This window comes from Vulpes lagopus, chromosome 10, assembly GCF_018345385.1.
Source record: "Vulpes lagopus strain Blue_001 chromosome 10, ASM1834538v1, whole genome shotgun sequence".
NCBI classification, from domain to species: domain Eukaryota; kingdom Metazoa; phylum Chordata; class Mammalia; order Carnivora; family Canidae; genus Vulpes; species Vulpes lagopus.
In genome coordinates this window covers 108,473,090-108,486,126 of record NC_054833.1, presented here as the reverse complement: position 1 = coordinate 108,486,126, position 13,037 = coordinate 108,473,090, and the positions used below count along the sequence as shown (strand labels likewise).

General features: G+C 51.0%; 2 protein-coding genes across 3 annotated transcripts; one reads left to right on the top strand and one right to left on the bottom strand.

Moving 5' to 3' along the window:
* Position 1: 1 nt before the first annotated feature.
* CENPT (centromere protein T) lies at positions 2-5,614 on the bottom strand. Of its 2 annotated transcripts, XM_041769956.1 has the most exons (13): positions 5,351-5,614; positions 4,164-4,242; positions 3,937-4,024; positions 3,733-3,829; positions 3,473-3,609; positions 3,314-3,350; positions 2,959-3,101; positions 2,231-2,431; positions 1,625-1,933; positions 1,279-1,369; positions 536-703; positions 345-449; positions 2-268 (listed from the first exon to the last, which is right to left on the bottom strand). In XM_041769956.1, exons 1-13 carry the CDS (start codon positions 5,461-5,463, stop codon positions 145-147), a joined length of 1,692 nt encoding a protein of 563 aa, XP_041625890.1. In that variant the 5' UTR covers positions 5,464-5,614; the 3' UTR covers positions 2-144. The 2 variants fall into 2 exon arrangements, with proteins under 2 accessions (XP_041625890.1, XP_041625891.1); XM_041769957.1 differs by lacking the exon at positions 5,351-5,614 and having other exon boundaries at positions 3,937-4,013; positions 4,164-4,244.
* A 4,205-nt stretch (positions 5,615-9,819) lies between these two features.
* On the top strand, positions 9,820-11,760 carry THAP11 (THAP domain containing 11). The gene has a single exon (XM_041773089.1). The coding sequence runs from the start codon at positions 10,118-10,120 to the stop codon at positions 11,039-11,041; it is 924 nt and encodes a 307-aa protein (XP_041629023.1). The 5' UTR covers positions 9,820-10,117; the 3' UTR covers positions 11,042-11,760.
* Positions 11,761-13,037: the final 1,277 nt, after the last annotated feature.

Genomic DNA, 13,037 nt, shown 5'->3' with positions numbered 1-13,037 from the left:
CTGGCTGGCCCCAGGATATACACCAAAACACGGCACATTCTGTTTGTGACACTTTATTGATGCTGGGGAACTGGGGAAGAAAACTGGAAGAATGTGTGGGGCAGTCCCCTAGGCAAGGACTGGGCAGGTGTTGAAGCCTGGCTACTACTGGGCAGGGAAGACAGAGTTGCCACTGAATGCACAAGGGATGAGCAGCTGCCGGTACTCCAGGGGCAGGTGCCGCTCCACAAGCACATGCAGAGAGACTTGGTCGTTGACCAGACCCTGCCTGCAGCAGAGGAAGATAGAGACAGAATCAGTAGCAGCCTCCCATACCCAGCACCTCCCTGCTTCTGCCCACTTACCGTCGCATCAGCAGTTCTAGGTCCTCTGGCCTCACAGTCTTACGGCCAGCATGAGCAGCAAATGCCTCCAGGTCGTCACAAAGATGCTGGAAATACCTGTCCAGGCTGCCAAAAGGGTTGGGGTAGGACAGACTAAACAGTATTGTCGATCTGAGGGGCTCCTCTCCCCACCCTGAATGTTCAGGACTCACCATTTCTCCACCATCTCAACAGCCTTCTTCTCCATGGGCATCTTAGCACAGAAGCTAAAGAATTTCACATAGTGGCTCAGTCCAGTCTTGTGGGGATCTTGACGGGGCCTGGAGCCAGGGGCTCGGGCTCTGGGAGGAAACCTGGTCGACAGAGGCTCTGAAGATAAGCTGGGGGCAAGAGTGGATAGTTAGCTAAAATGCTGCCCGAAGAGGCCCCTAATCAAAACCAAGTCTTATTGGCTCCAGCCAGACTAGGGCCCATATGCTCCTTAGCTATCCTGGACCAAGAGCTCTAACTCTCTGCCGGGCCGTGATTGGGACAGGGGGCCACATAGAGGCCTGATCTTTCCCTGGGGCCCTGATCCTCTAGTCTGGACCCAATCTCGCAGTCTAGACTCATTACATAAACTGATACTTTCTCAGGCCCTTGACCCTCAGTCTTCCACATGGACATTTCCCCTTTGCCTGTTGCTACCTATTCAATTCTGCTAAAGTCTCTAGGAAGCCTTCTCTGACTACATACTAAGGCACTTCCTCCTACCAGGTTCCTCTAAGAACCTGGAAGCAAGCACCAGGATGACACATGTACTCAGTGAGCCCCACCCAGCCTGTCTAAGGGTGATCTCTTGAGTGATCATCTGCATTCCAATGGGAAGGGGAATAACCCTTTGGTGCTCAATGCCAAGGTCTGAAGCCTGCCCCCTTCCTGAGAGGCCCATGCAGAACAAGGTCATGAGACTTACACTGCAGTGCTAGATGGTGGAGCTGGCTCAAGAAACTGAGGTCGCCTGGCCTGAGGAGACTGAGTGGTGTTGGAGGCCAACTCTGGACTTGCTGTAGAGAAAGAGCAGGATTACAGGGCCCTCAGCCTTGACTATCTCACCCAATCATCAAGGCCCACAGCTTCCTTGTTCTATTCCTCAAGGGCCACATCTAGCTCTAGCCAGCCAAGCAATGGGCCCCTCAGAATCTCCCCAACTCAACATAACTTATGCCCAGAAACATAACCCAGAGGTATAACTCCTCAGATTAGGGACTGAACACAGTTGTTACCCATTTACTCCCTCTTCCCTGCACTGGGCCCTTTACCTCTTCTATCAGAGATATCCTCATCTTCTGAAGATCCTTTTGGCTCATTAGTCTCAACAGCTTCTGTCATTTCTCTATATCCCTTAGAATTTTCTGTCCTGACAGATCCTTGTGTTCCTGTTGTGTCCGTTACTTCGCTCACACTCAATTTTTCCTCCATCCTTTCCTCTGCCTCCTCATCAATTCCATCCTGTAAAAGGTCTGCTCCATCTTCTCCAGAGATTGCACTGCTCTTGTTTGGGAAGCTCATAGCAAGGGCATCAACATTCTTTGCCTTTCTTGCCAGAAGTTGGGCTTGTTTTCCAGGGTCTGAATCAAGGGAGAGAACATAGGTTAGAAAAGCAGTAGGACAAGGCTGTAGCTCTGAGAAGGATAAAGAGAGGGTATAGTAAGACCCAGTCTAGCTCACTGAGGAGAAGTGTCCAGAAGCAGACCAAGGTACTTATTTGGAGTATCCTGGCCCAAAACTGACCCTGCTCTAACATGTAAGAGGAACCAACAACCAGGGAGCTCTGCGGGGCACACATACAGGACTGAGAAGGGAAAAGCACCAGTGTCAACTCTCATCCAAGGCTTAGGTCCAGGCCACATGCTCCACATACTCACTGTAGTTCTGCAACTTAGGTCCACTGCTCTGTGTCCTGTGACTGACAGCTCTCTCGGCATCTTCAGCCTCAGTATGAGAGAGACAGGGCAGGGAGTGGTATACACTGGGGGAACGGCCAACCAAAGGCTGAGAGAAGGGCTGAGTGTCCTCCAACACGGTATCCATTGGCACGGTAGCAACAGGGGTTCTCAGGCTGTCACCTGGAGATCAAACACCAGTTGACCCTCCGTTTTCCAGCCTTATCAACCTTCCACACCTCTCTTTGCTTACCTTCCTCCTTCTTAGCCTAGCATTCCCACCCTCTACAGCTTGTCCCACCAAAACTGCTTACCTATGCCTCCACACTTCTCACTCTGCTCCCTCTGCTAGGAAGCCTCCTCTTACTCTAGTGAACTTGATTTGTCTTCTGGAATCAGGCTGCCTGGTCAGTTCTGACTGGCCAGCTGATCCTGAAACCTGACCCTCATCAATCTGCCAAGAAGCTCCAGTCACCACACCACACCTTTCTTTCCCTCGGCCCTGAACTTTTTCAAGAATATGAGATCCTAGAAGATACTGGGATCAAGACTGGGGCCCCATTAAGACAAGAGGCACCTTGGAGAAAAAAAGCAGAAACTCCTCATAGACCTACTGGCTAAGCTGGCTCACTGTCCTTGACAGAGAGAGGAGTAATCCTGGACTCAGCAGCACTTCCTACAGGGGTGGGAGAGGGAAATCTCAACCTTACCTGGAGAAACCAAAGAAGTATCTCGCAGATCCTGCAAAAATGCACCCACATCTACAGCTCGGCGGGTAGGAGGTCTGCGAGCCAAACCAGGCCTCTGCACTGACTGTGGCTGGAGAGGTGTGGCAAAAGTCAAATTGAGGGAGCTGGTGGGAGGGAGGAGGCACAAAGGAAAGTCAGGTATCTGAGGCCCAATTTTCAGGAGAACTCCACATCTGCCCTGTGGCTCTCATCTCTTAGAACACAGCAATGATACCATGAAGCTAAAACTGGCAGGGACCAGTATGGCCAGATTCCAACCCAATTAATACCTCCCTGTCCAAGCTGTTCCACCAACCCCTAGAATAGGCAACAGCACCTGGTAAGGGAGGAGGCATTGGCATTCCCATGAGGCTCTGCAAGAGAATTTAAAAAGAAACCATGATGAGTTTACGAGGCTCCTGAGAGCCCTCTCTCAGGCCTCCTCAGCTTCTCCAGAGAGCAAGAGGATAGCCAAAGGTGTTGTCCAGGGTCTTACCTTGGGAGAGAGGCAGCCCCTGGTCCACTCCTTGCTGAAACGCTGACAATCTCAGCCTCTGCTTCTTCCTACCAGGAGCCAGCAGACCTAGAGCCAGGGTTGTGGGTGGCTCAAGTTCAGGAAGTTGCAGCTCCAGGCTACAAGGATGGAACTTATCTCAGACAGGCCAGGAAGCCCAATCTTGGCTTCTGGGGCCCTCAAGAGACTCCCTGATTAGAGCTTCCCAACAGCCCAGCGCAAGGGAAGAATTCACTGTGCACCTGCCCTGACTGCTTTTCCGTCTAGAGGACTGGACCACCTGCGGCGTCGGTACTGGCTTCACCACAGACTCTGGCATCATGATGGAAGATTCTGGGGCTGCAGAACAGCAAAGAGAGGGTAGGGTTGGTAGGAGAGGCTGCCCTGAATGAAGTATGCCAAGGGACTGGTATCTAACCCTGATCAGCAAGCTAGTGTTCACTCACCAGTTAGAAGGATGTTCTTCAGCAGAGTCCGGGGTGTCTGTTCATCCAGGTGCCCACTGGTTTGAACACGGGCCAATCTGTCAATAGACTTTGGATGAAAGCACCAAGTAATCAGTCTGTGGCTTTGCCTTGAGATTTCCTCAAGGTGGGCTCCAGGGCAGAGCCAGATCTCAGAGCCCCCTGAAGGCAGCAAGAGCCCTGTAGTGGTCAGTGGCCTGGGGACTTACCCTGGCTCTTTGGGAACGCCGGCTCACATTCATCTTTGTGGGGCTGCTCAGCGGCATTTCAAGTCGGGCTTTCTGGACACTGTGTAAACACCAATAGCTCTGAGAATTAAGTAGGGAGAGGGAACTAGAGGATGCAGAGATGTGCCTTCATCAGGGATCCTGGCCTGAAGCCCTTTTCACTCAAAGCCAGGGACCCAGAAACCACTTGCCCCTCCCTTTACCCTTTGTTCCCAGCTCTATCAACAGCTTGTGGATAGAGGAGCCTGAGGGATATGGGAAAAAGAGGGATCATAATGATCCAGCCAGAGGGAGGGGCTAAGGAAGGCTTTACAGACCTGACTCTGTTAGACGCAGAGGTTATCCACACAGACAAGAGGAGCAATTGGAAAAGTATTAATTCCTGACATGAAAATTAACAACCCAAGAAGGATATTTGAGTATTTTGAAACCTTTTAAGTGCTTGTCAGTGTTTGACAGGAACTTCTACATAGGTCACTCCAGCCCTAGTCTCTCCATTCCAGTCCCTCTCAGATTCCCAAGGCATGGCTCCCATCTCATCACTTACAGATCTAAAACCTACTGTGAGTAGCTTCCCAGTGGCTGTAAAACTGCGCTGCCCCAGTCTAGCAGATGCCACACCCTCTGGGCCGTGAGCTCACCACAGCCCTCATCCACTGCCACTGCCACCAGGTCAGGCCAAAGTCCCTGCTCCCGAGCAAAGCATCTTTCTAGTTTCTGCCTCCCGAATCTGCCCAGGCTGTGCTCTCTAGCGCCCTTCCCAACTTCCAGCTGAGAGCTACAGGGAAAGGGGACTGACTGCATGTGCGGGGAAAAGGTGGGCACCACAGAGGGGGCAGTTCAGGGTGGATGCCTGGATACACTTTGGGCCGGTGTTGGGGGAGGTGTGGCCCAGAGAACAGGACAGGCCAGATTCTGAGCGCCTATCCTGCACCACCTGCAGCAGAAACGCAAAGGCGTGAGCAGAGTTGACCTCTGTGGTCCCGAGACCTGGCAGTCTGGATTCCCAGGGATGGGGACACAAGTAACTGACCCGAGCCCGGTAGAAGGTGGAGCCAATTCTCAGAACCCTGGGCCCTGCGGCTCTGCGAGACTCAGTTTCCCTCTCCAAATAGGGTCAGTACTGGATCCCGCTGAGACCTGACCCCCTCGGCAGCGCTGTCACATACCTAAGTCGAGCACTTCGGCGTCGCCGTGGGGTGCGCGTGTCCGCAGTATCCAGCACGCGCCTCAAAAGCGTGCGCGTCGTAGGCTCGCTGTCGCTGTTGTAGGTATCAGCCATCGCCTCAGCAGTCCGCCTTCCAAGCGCTGAAGCTGCCTTGGCCGCCGCCTTCCCGCCGCCGCATTTAAGCCAACTCTCGCGAGGCTGCCGCACTGCCTCACGGGAGTTGCAGCTCTAACCCTATTGCCCAGAGGGGAGGGGGAGCGTGTAGTGGTCGTTGCAAGCTCTGGATTTGGAGGCACTTTTTACCTGGGAGTGCACGTTGTGCAAACATTCGAAGCCTTGGTTTCTTCATCTGTAAGTTGAAGGTGATACCCATCTAATAAGGGGCTTGTACCGATTCAATGAGATTATTTTTTAAAGTTCATATATCTAAATAGTCTCTACACCCAAGGTGGGGCTAGAACTCCCTACCCTGAGATCAAGAGTCCTCTGCTCTACAGACTGAGCCACCAGGCACCCCTCAATGAGATAATGTTTAACATAGTAAGACAGGTCCTCAATAAATCATTATTATTAAAATGTCGCATTCCCATCTCCCTCTAGAGTCAAGGAAAGACACTTAAATAGGAAAAAATAATTTTATTCTATAGGCGACCTGGTCAGATTTGCATTTGTGAAGACCATTCTGCCTTAGAAGAGGCAGAAAGTTTGTAGACCCAAAGGCTAGTGGGCTGTTTGTGATCCAGCAGAAATGTTACAATTTCCAAACGTGTGATTTTTTTAAAAGATTTTATTTTTATTTATTTTTTTAAAAGATTTATATATTTATTTATGATAGACAGAGAGAGAGAGAGAGGCAGAGACACAGGAGGAGGGAGAAGCAGGCTCCATGCCGGGAGTCTGACGTGGGACTCGATCCTGAGACTCCAGGATCGCGCCCTGGGCCAAAGGCAGGCGCTAAACCGCTGAGCCACCCAGGGATCCCCAAGATTTTATTTAGATTTTATTTTTTAAAAAAGATTTTATTTATTTATTCATGAGAGAGAGAGAGAGAGAGAGAGAGAGAGGCAGAGGGAAAAGCAGGCTCCATGGAGGGAGCCCAATGTGGGACTCGATCCTGGGTCTCCAGGATCACGCCCTGGGCTGAAGGCGGCTCTAAACCGCTGAGCACCGGGGCTGCCCAAATGTGTGATTTTGAGATGCATTTTGACTCTCAAAAGTTCTCAGAATGCTAAAAACTCTATTACCATGTTTTCACCAGACAGGCTCCCCACCTTTTTTTTTTTTTTTTAATTTTTAAATTTTATTTATTTATGATAGGCACACAGTGAGAGAGAGAGAAGCAGGCTCCATGCACCGGGAGCCCGATGTGGGATTCGATCCTGGGTCTCCAGGATCGCGCCCCGGGCCAAAGGCAGGCGCCAAACCGCTGCGCCACCCAGGGATCCCCCCACCTTTCTTAAATATTCACGGAAACTAAATTAGAACTAGAGTTTTGAGTCTTCCATGGGATTGTCCTTTTGCTCCTAGATCAGGTGTCTATGTGTTTTACATAATTGATTAAACTAGCGATCCCTGGGTGGCTCAGCGGTTTAGCGCCTTCCTTTGACCCAGGGCGCGATCCTCGAGTCTCCGGATCGAGTCCCACGTCGGGCTCCTGGCATGGAGCCTGCTTCTCCCTCTGCCTGTCTCTGCCTCTCTCTCGCTATCATGAATAAATAAATAAATCTTTAAAAAAATGATTAAACTTTACATTTGCTACTTGTTAAAAAAGAAATACTAGGTGCATGTAGAAGGGAGGAAGGAATGAGAGAGACTGGCAAGGACCAGACCATGGAAAGGAGTTTGGACAGTATTCTAAATGCAGTGAGCTTTTGGAGGGATTTAAGCAGAGGAATTACATAAATATATATATGTAGCGATACGAACAACAGATTTTATAGAGGAGGCAAGATTGGAAGCAAGGAGACATGTGATAAGGTTCTAGTCTTTCTCCAGAGGTGACAAGATAGAAGGTGGGGGGTGGGGATAAAGCTATGCATTCTAGATGTTTCAAGTATAAGAGATTTAAGTGTAGATTAGAGGTGATTTTATGAAATGGGAGGTAGAATTTTTTTAAAAGATTTTATTTATTTATTCATGAGAGAGAGAGAGGCAGAGGCAGAGGCAGAGGCAGAAGCAGGCCCCATTCAAGGAGCCCAATGTGGGACTCAATCCTGGGTCTCCAGGATGATGCCCTGAGCCAAAGGCAGATACTCAACCACTGAGCCACCCAGGTGTCCCATAGAATTTTATTAAGCATAATCTTCACTGTCTGTGCATGAGTAAATGATATGAATTTGACCTCTCAATATTTTTTGAGTAAGGTAGGTCTTAAGACAGGTAGGAACAGTACTCTATCAGTAATAATATGACAATGAAAATACATAACAGGCAGCCTGGGTGGCTCAGCAGTTTAGCGCCACCTTCGGCCCAGGGCGTGATCCTGGAGACCCAATTGAGTCCCACATCGGGCTCCCTGCATGGAGCCTACTTCTCCCTCTGCCTGTGTTTCTGCCTCTCTCTCTGTGTCTCTCATGAAAAAATAAATAAAATCTTAAAAAAAAAAACACAACAGATAACATGCTCTTTTGCTTAAATTTGTCTCTACTACACACATTGCTAAAGGTTTAATCATATAACAGTGTGTATTCATGCTTTTACTGTTATATATTCACCCAAATGAATGCACATCTTTCACCATGGGCTGCATTTGTGTTTGAAGGGGTTCAAGCAAGCTGCAGACCTCAGTGGCATAGGCCAGGAGGAACGGGACTTTTTCCTGTTATGAGTCTGTGAAACCCATACCATGGAGCACATTAATTGTAAATACAAAATGCAATGGTAGGGATTCCCGGGTTGCTCAGTGGTTTAGCGCCTGCCTTTGGCCCAGGGCGTGATCCTGGAGACCCAAGATCGAGTCCCGCGTTGGGCTCCCTGCATGGAGCCTGCTTCTCCTTCTGCCTGTGTCTCTGCCTCTCTCTCTCTCTCTGTCTCTCATGAATAAATAAATAAAATCTTAATTAAAAAAATGCAATAGTAATGTTTGGATGTTGGGACCAAACTGTTCATTTCCTATTGTCCTGTATTTCTCCAAAATTTTAAGTATCGGTTCCTCTTATAATAAAGCTTTTTTAAAATTTTTTAAATAAATTAACTTGGGGTATTTTTTTTTTTCTTTCACAAGCTTTTAAATAGACGGGTCTTTCTTTTTTTAATATTAAACAATTAGAAATATTATATTCTAGGCTTAATATCATACCCGTGGCCTGTAATCAGGAGAAAAAAAAATGAGGAGGGGTCTGGAGAAAGGGTGGAGAAAGGCAAGAAGTGGGAGAAAGGGGGAACTCAGTAAAGAAGGGCTAGCTTGCAGGTAATTCCCCAGAACTGCCTGGCCTTCCCCGAGTTTTTCCACAGCTTTTCTTGCCCTTTAGAACATTTTCTCCACGGAAGTGGGGAATGGGAGGTATCTTGTTACAATACAAATTTTGTCCATTCTCGGGTTCAACAATTCAACAGCTCCCAATCTCGTCTCCCAGAATTAAAACCCCAATCTTTTAATTTAGCCCAGGTTGGTATCTTTCATTGCTTCAGCTACCCCACCTGCCCTTTTCCAGGCTTTTTAAGGAAAGAGCCTAGTTCTTTCCTGAGGACCACATACTCCCCACTCAAGTTTTTCACCATTTTTTCTTCCTTGGCCTCTGCCTCCAATTTTTTCCTTTGTCCTGTTCATTAGTTCATAGCACTTATGTCTGTGATTAGACATCCATTCGGGTATATTCACAACTATTATCCAAAAGTCGGACCCTCGTCCCTCTAGGTAGTCAGGCCTGGTCAGTCGAACTTCTGCAAGGTTCCCAGCTCACTGCACTGTATCCTCCACACAGTAGGTACCTACTGATGACTGATGACAGTCAACGCAAGTAGCGGCTGAATTAGGGGGGGGCCCTGAACGCAGAAAAAGGGGCTCCTGAGGTCTTTCTGGGCACTGAAGCCCTGGTCTCCCATCCAGTCGCCGCAGGAATGCCATCCACGCACAGCCCGCAGGACTGGGGAAACGCTTCCGGGGGACACACAACCTCACCCAAATCCTAGCCTCCTGTAATCCCACCTCTCCCTTAGGCGGCGCTCCAGGCCGCAGCCGCTGAGTTCAGCGCAAGGCATTGCGGGATTTGTAGTTTCCGTGGGCAAAGGCCCAAGGCGCTTGCGCACTGTAGAGGCGCGCGCTGCCCCCCGCCCGCCGCTCGCCCCCCCATCAGGATTCCGGGTCCTTGTGAAGGGCGGTCCAGGCAACAGCGTTCCAACCGAATACGCTTCTATAGTCGGCCTGGGATAAGCCGGGTGGGGGTAAGAATCTGTTCCGCGCGGACCGTCACGGTGCCCTGGAAAGCGCCCGGAATAATCACACCCCCGCTCCGGAAGTGAGCAGCTTCTGGCGCGGTGCATTGTGGGGGGCGTAGTCCTCCTTTCCAGGCGGTCCTTCGCGGCGTCCCCGGGGCCGACTCCGGAGCGCAGGCGGGCGGCCGGCGCAGCGCGGGCCGGCGGGAAGCGTATTCTGGGCACGGGACGCCGGGCCAGGCCGGCCGCGCCGGGCGGCAGTAGTGGGAAGCCGCCTAAGGCTCCGCGCGGCGCCGCCCGTCGAGGGGCGGGCGGCGGCTGACCGACCGGGCCGTCGAAGGGCTCAGGAGGCCGGTGGGCCGGGCCGGGCCGGGCCAAGCCGCGCGGCGCAGCCATGCCAGGCTTTACGTGCTGCGTGCCGGGCTGCTACAACAACTCGCACCGGGACAAGGCGCTGCACTTCTACACGTTTCCCAAGGACGCTGAACTGCGGCGCCTGTGGCTCAAGAACGTGTCCCGTGCTGGCGTCAGTGGGTGCTTCTCCACCTTCCAGCCCACCACGGGCCACCGTCTCTGCAGCGTCCACTTCCAGGGCGGCCGCAAGACCTACACGGTGCGCGTCCCCACCATCTTCCCGCTGCGCGGCGTCAACGAGCGCAAAGTAGCACGAAGACCCGCGGGGGCTGCAGCCGCCCGCCGCAGGCAGCAGCAACAGCAACAACAACAACAACAGCAGCAGCAGCAACAACAACAGCAGCAGCAGCAGCAGCCGTCGCCATCAGCCTCCACTGCCCAGGCCTCCCAGCTGCAGCCGAACCTGGTATCTGCATCTGCTGCTGTGCTCCTCACCCTTCAGGCCGCTGTAGACAGCAGTCAGGCTCCGGGGTCCGTGCCCCCAGCGCCCACCACTCCCTCCGGCGAAGACGTGAAACCTATCGACCTGACCGTGCAAGTGGAGTTCGCCGCTGCAGAGGGCGCAGCCGCTGCAGCCGCCGCGTCGGAGCTAGAGGCTGCTACAGCAGGGCTGGAGGCCGCAGAGTGCCCTATGGGCCCCCAGTTGGTGGTGGTAGGGGAAGAGGGCTTCCCTGATACTGGCTCCGATCACTCATACTCATTGTCATCAGGCACCACGGAGGAGGAGCTCCTGCGCAAGTTGAACGAGCAGCGGGACATCCTGGCGCTGATGGAGGTGAAGATGAAGGAGATGAAAGGCAGCATCCGCCACCTGCGTCTCACCGAGGCCAAGCTACGAGAAGAACTCCGTGAGAAGGATCGGCTGCTGGCCATGGCGGTCATCCGAAAGAAGCACGGAATGTGAATGGGTTCCCTTTCGGCTTGCTGGACTCCTGGACCCCTGTCAGCCTGGAGGGACCTTAGGCCGCAGCTTTTGAACTCCCCTATACTCCTGGGGACATTGGTTGACAGTACTGAAGCTTAGGGCAGCTGGACTTTTTGGCTGGTGACCTGGCACCCTCTCTTGTTTTCTCATAAAGCAAGGTCCTGAAGTCTGGTACCTCAGACTCTGCACAGGTGACACCAGCAGTTACGACTTTGTCCCCCCACTCCCCACCTGACCCCCAGTTTATGTTGCAGGTTCTGGTTAAGCAGAGGCTTCGGAACCACTGAACCTGAAAATTACCCACTCAGGATGTAGGTCGGATGTCCAAGACTATGGGTTTGGGAAGACAACACGTTGAGGTTGGCCAGCATTGAGACAACTCTTATGTGTGTAGTGATAAGAGATACAAGTAACATCAGTTCTCCTCCTTTTCGTGCTTTTCCTTCCCAGGTGCAGCCTGTGATTCTGATGGGGACTGGCAGATCTGTGCTTCTGCCTACAAGGACCTCCTTCCCCAGGAGGCCATCTACAAGGGGATCTAGGTGACCTGCTGATTAAGATCCAGCTTGCCAGAGACTTAGGTTTATCCTGTTATGTTTGCTACTGGTTAAAAATTCTATTTTCTGTACAATTAGTCAGACTAAAGTTTTCACTGTGTTTGTTTGGCAAAACGAATTAAACAGAAAGTAAGGTTTTAATTTGGGTTTTGCTATTTTATTTTTATAAAGACTCATTTCCATATTCCCGAAACTTGGGAAAATAGGCCTCCCAATAGGCCTCTGCTTTAGGTCTCAAGGACCTCAGGCTGATCCTGAGGGTAGAAATGCTTCAGTGACCATGTTGTTCATAAAGGGGCCCTGAGCACATGGACCCTGGCCTCATACAAGGTTCTTACAGAGTTCTTGGCCCAGTGGACTCCAAAGAGTTTGGAAACTGCCCCAAACCGTCCCAGTTTGTGGGTTAGGGGAAGGGACAACTGAGAACTAAACTGAATTGTGACTGCTACTTCTTTTGAGGATTTTGAATTCCTCAGGTATTTTCAGCTGTGGTTGAATTTCACTTACCATTTTAAGCCTAGTACAGTGGCATACATGGGCTTGCAGTTACTTAAATTAGTGAAGACCACAGCTGGAGCCAGCCATGCCTCCTGCATGCATAAGAATTATAGATACCTTGGCCTTGGTACATTTGCATTGTGGAGGAGTTGGGATTTGTGATCTTTTGACTCATTTTCTTGCCTGTTTCTACTATGTAGATTAGATATTGTAGGGGTGTGGTGATATTTTTATCTGTAGATTCAAGTAATTTAGCTCAAAGCCAATGAGGAAAGGCTACCTTTAAAGCCAGCCCTATTTACGATGGGTGTTCAGGCACAAATGGACACTTCTTGGACTCCATAAAACATGACTCCATTCTATGTTACCTTAGGAAAAGCCACTTCCCTGGGGGCTTTCCTTTTATCTGTGAACTGAAATGACAAATGTTTCTCTAATCTCTGCTTTCCTCTTGGCCCCTTGGCACTGCCTTGAGAATCAAGTCTCTGGTGGGGGAGAGGGGTAGAGTAGAGGTTGTACAGGTGCGTAGTTGGAGAAGGGATTGGACCTATGTTCCTAGCATTAGTTCTGGCTAATCATAAATAAGGTGGTGGAAGGGCAGCATTGCCCTTCCAGACTAGTGGGGACTGAAGCCCATTGTGAGCAGCTAACAAGCCAGTCTCTCACATGTCCCCCACTCTCCACTAGGGAGTGAGAGCTTTCTCAGGCTCAGTCTATGCTGTTTAGTGTATCCTAGCTCCTTGTTGAAGGCTCAGTTTGTGCTATGGCTCACTTGGACCTCTTAGCAGCATTTGCAGGACAGGTGAGGGCCAAGCTCTGGCCAGGGCTCTGGAGGGTATGTGTATACAACATATCCAGTGTCTTAGCTTCTTGGGGGTCGGGGTAGTGGTGGTGGGATGACAGTTTAGAACAAGGGAAGG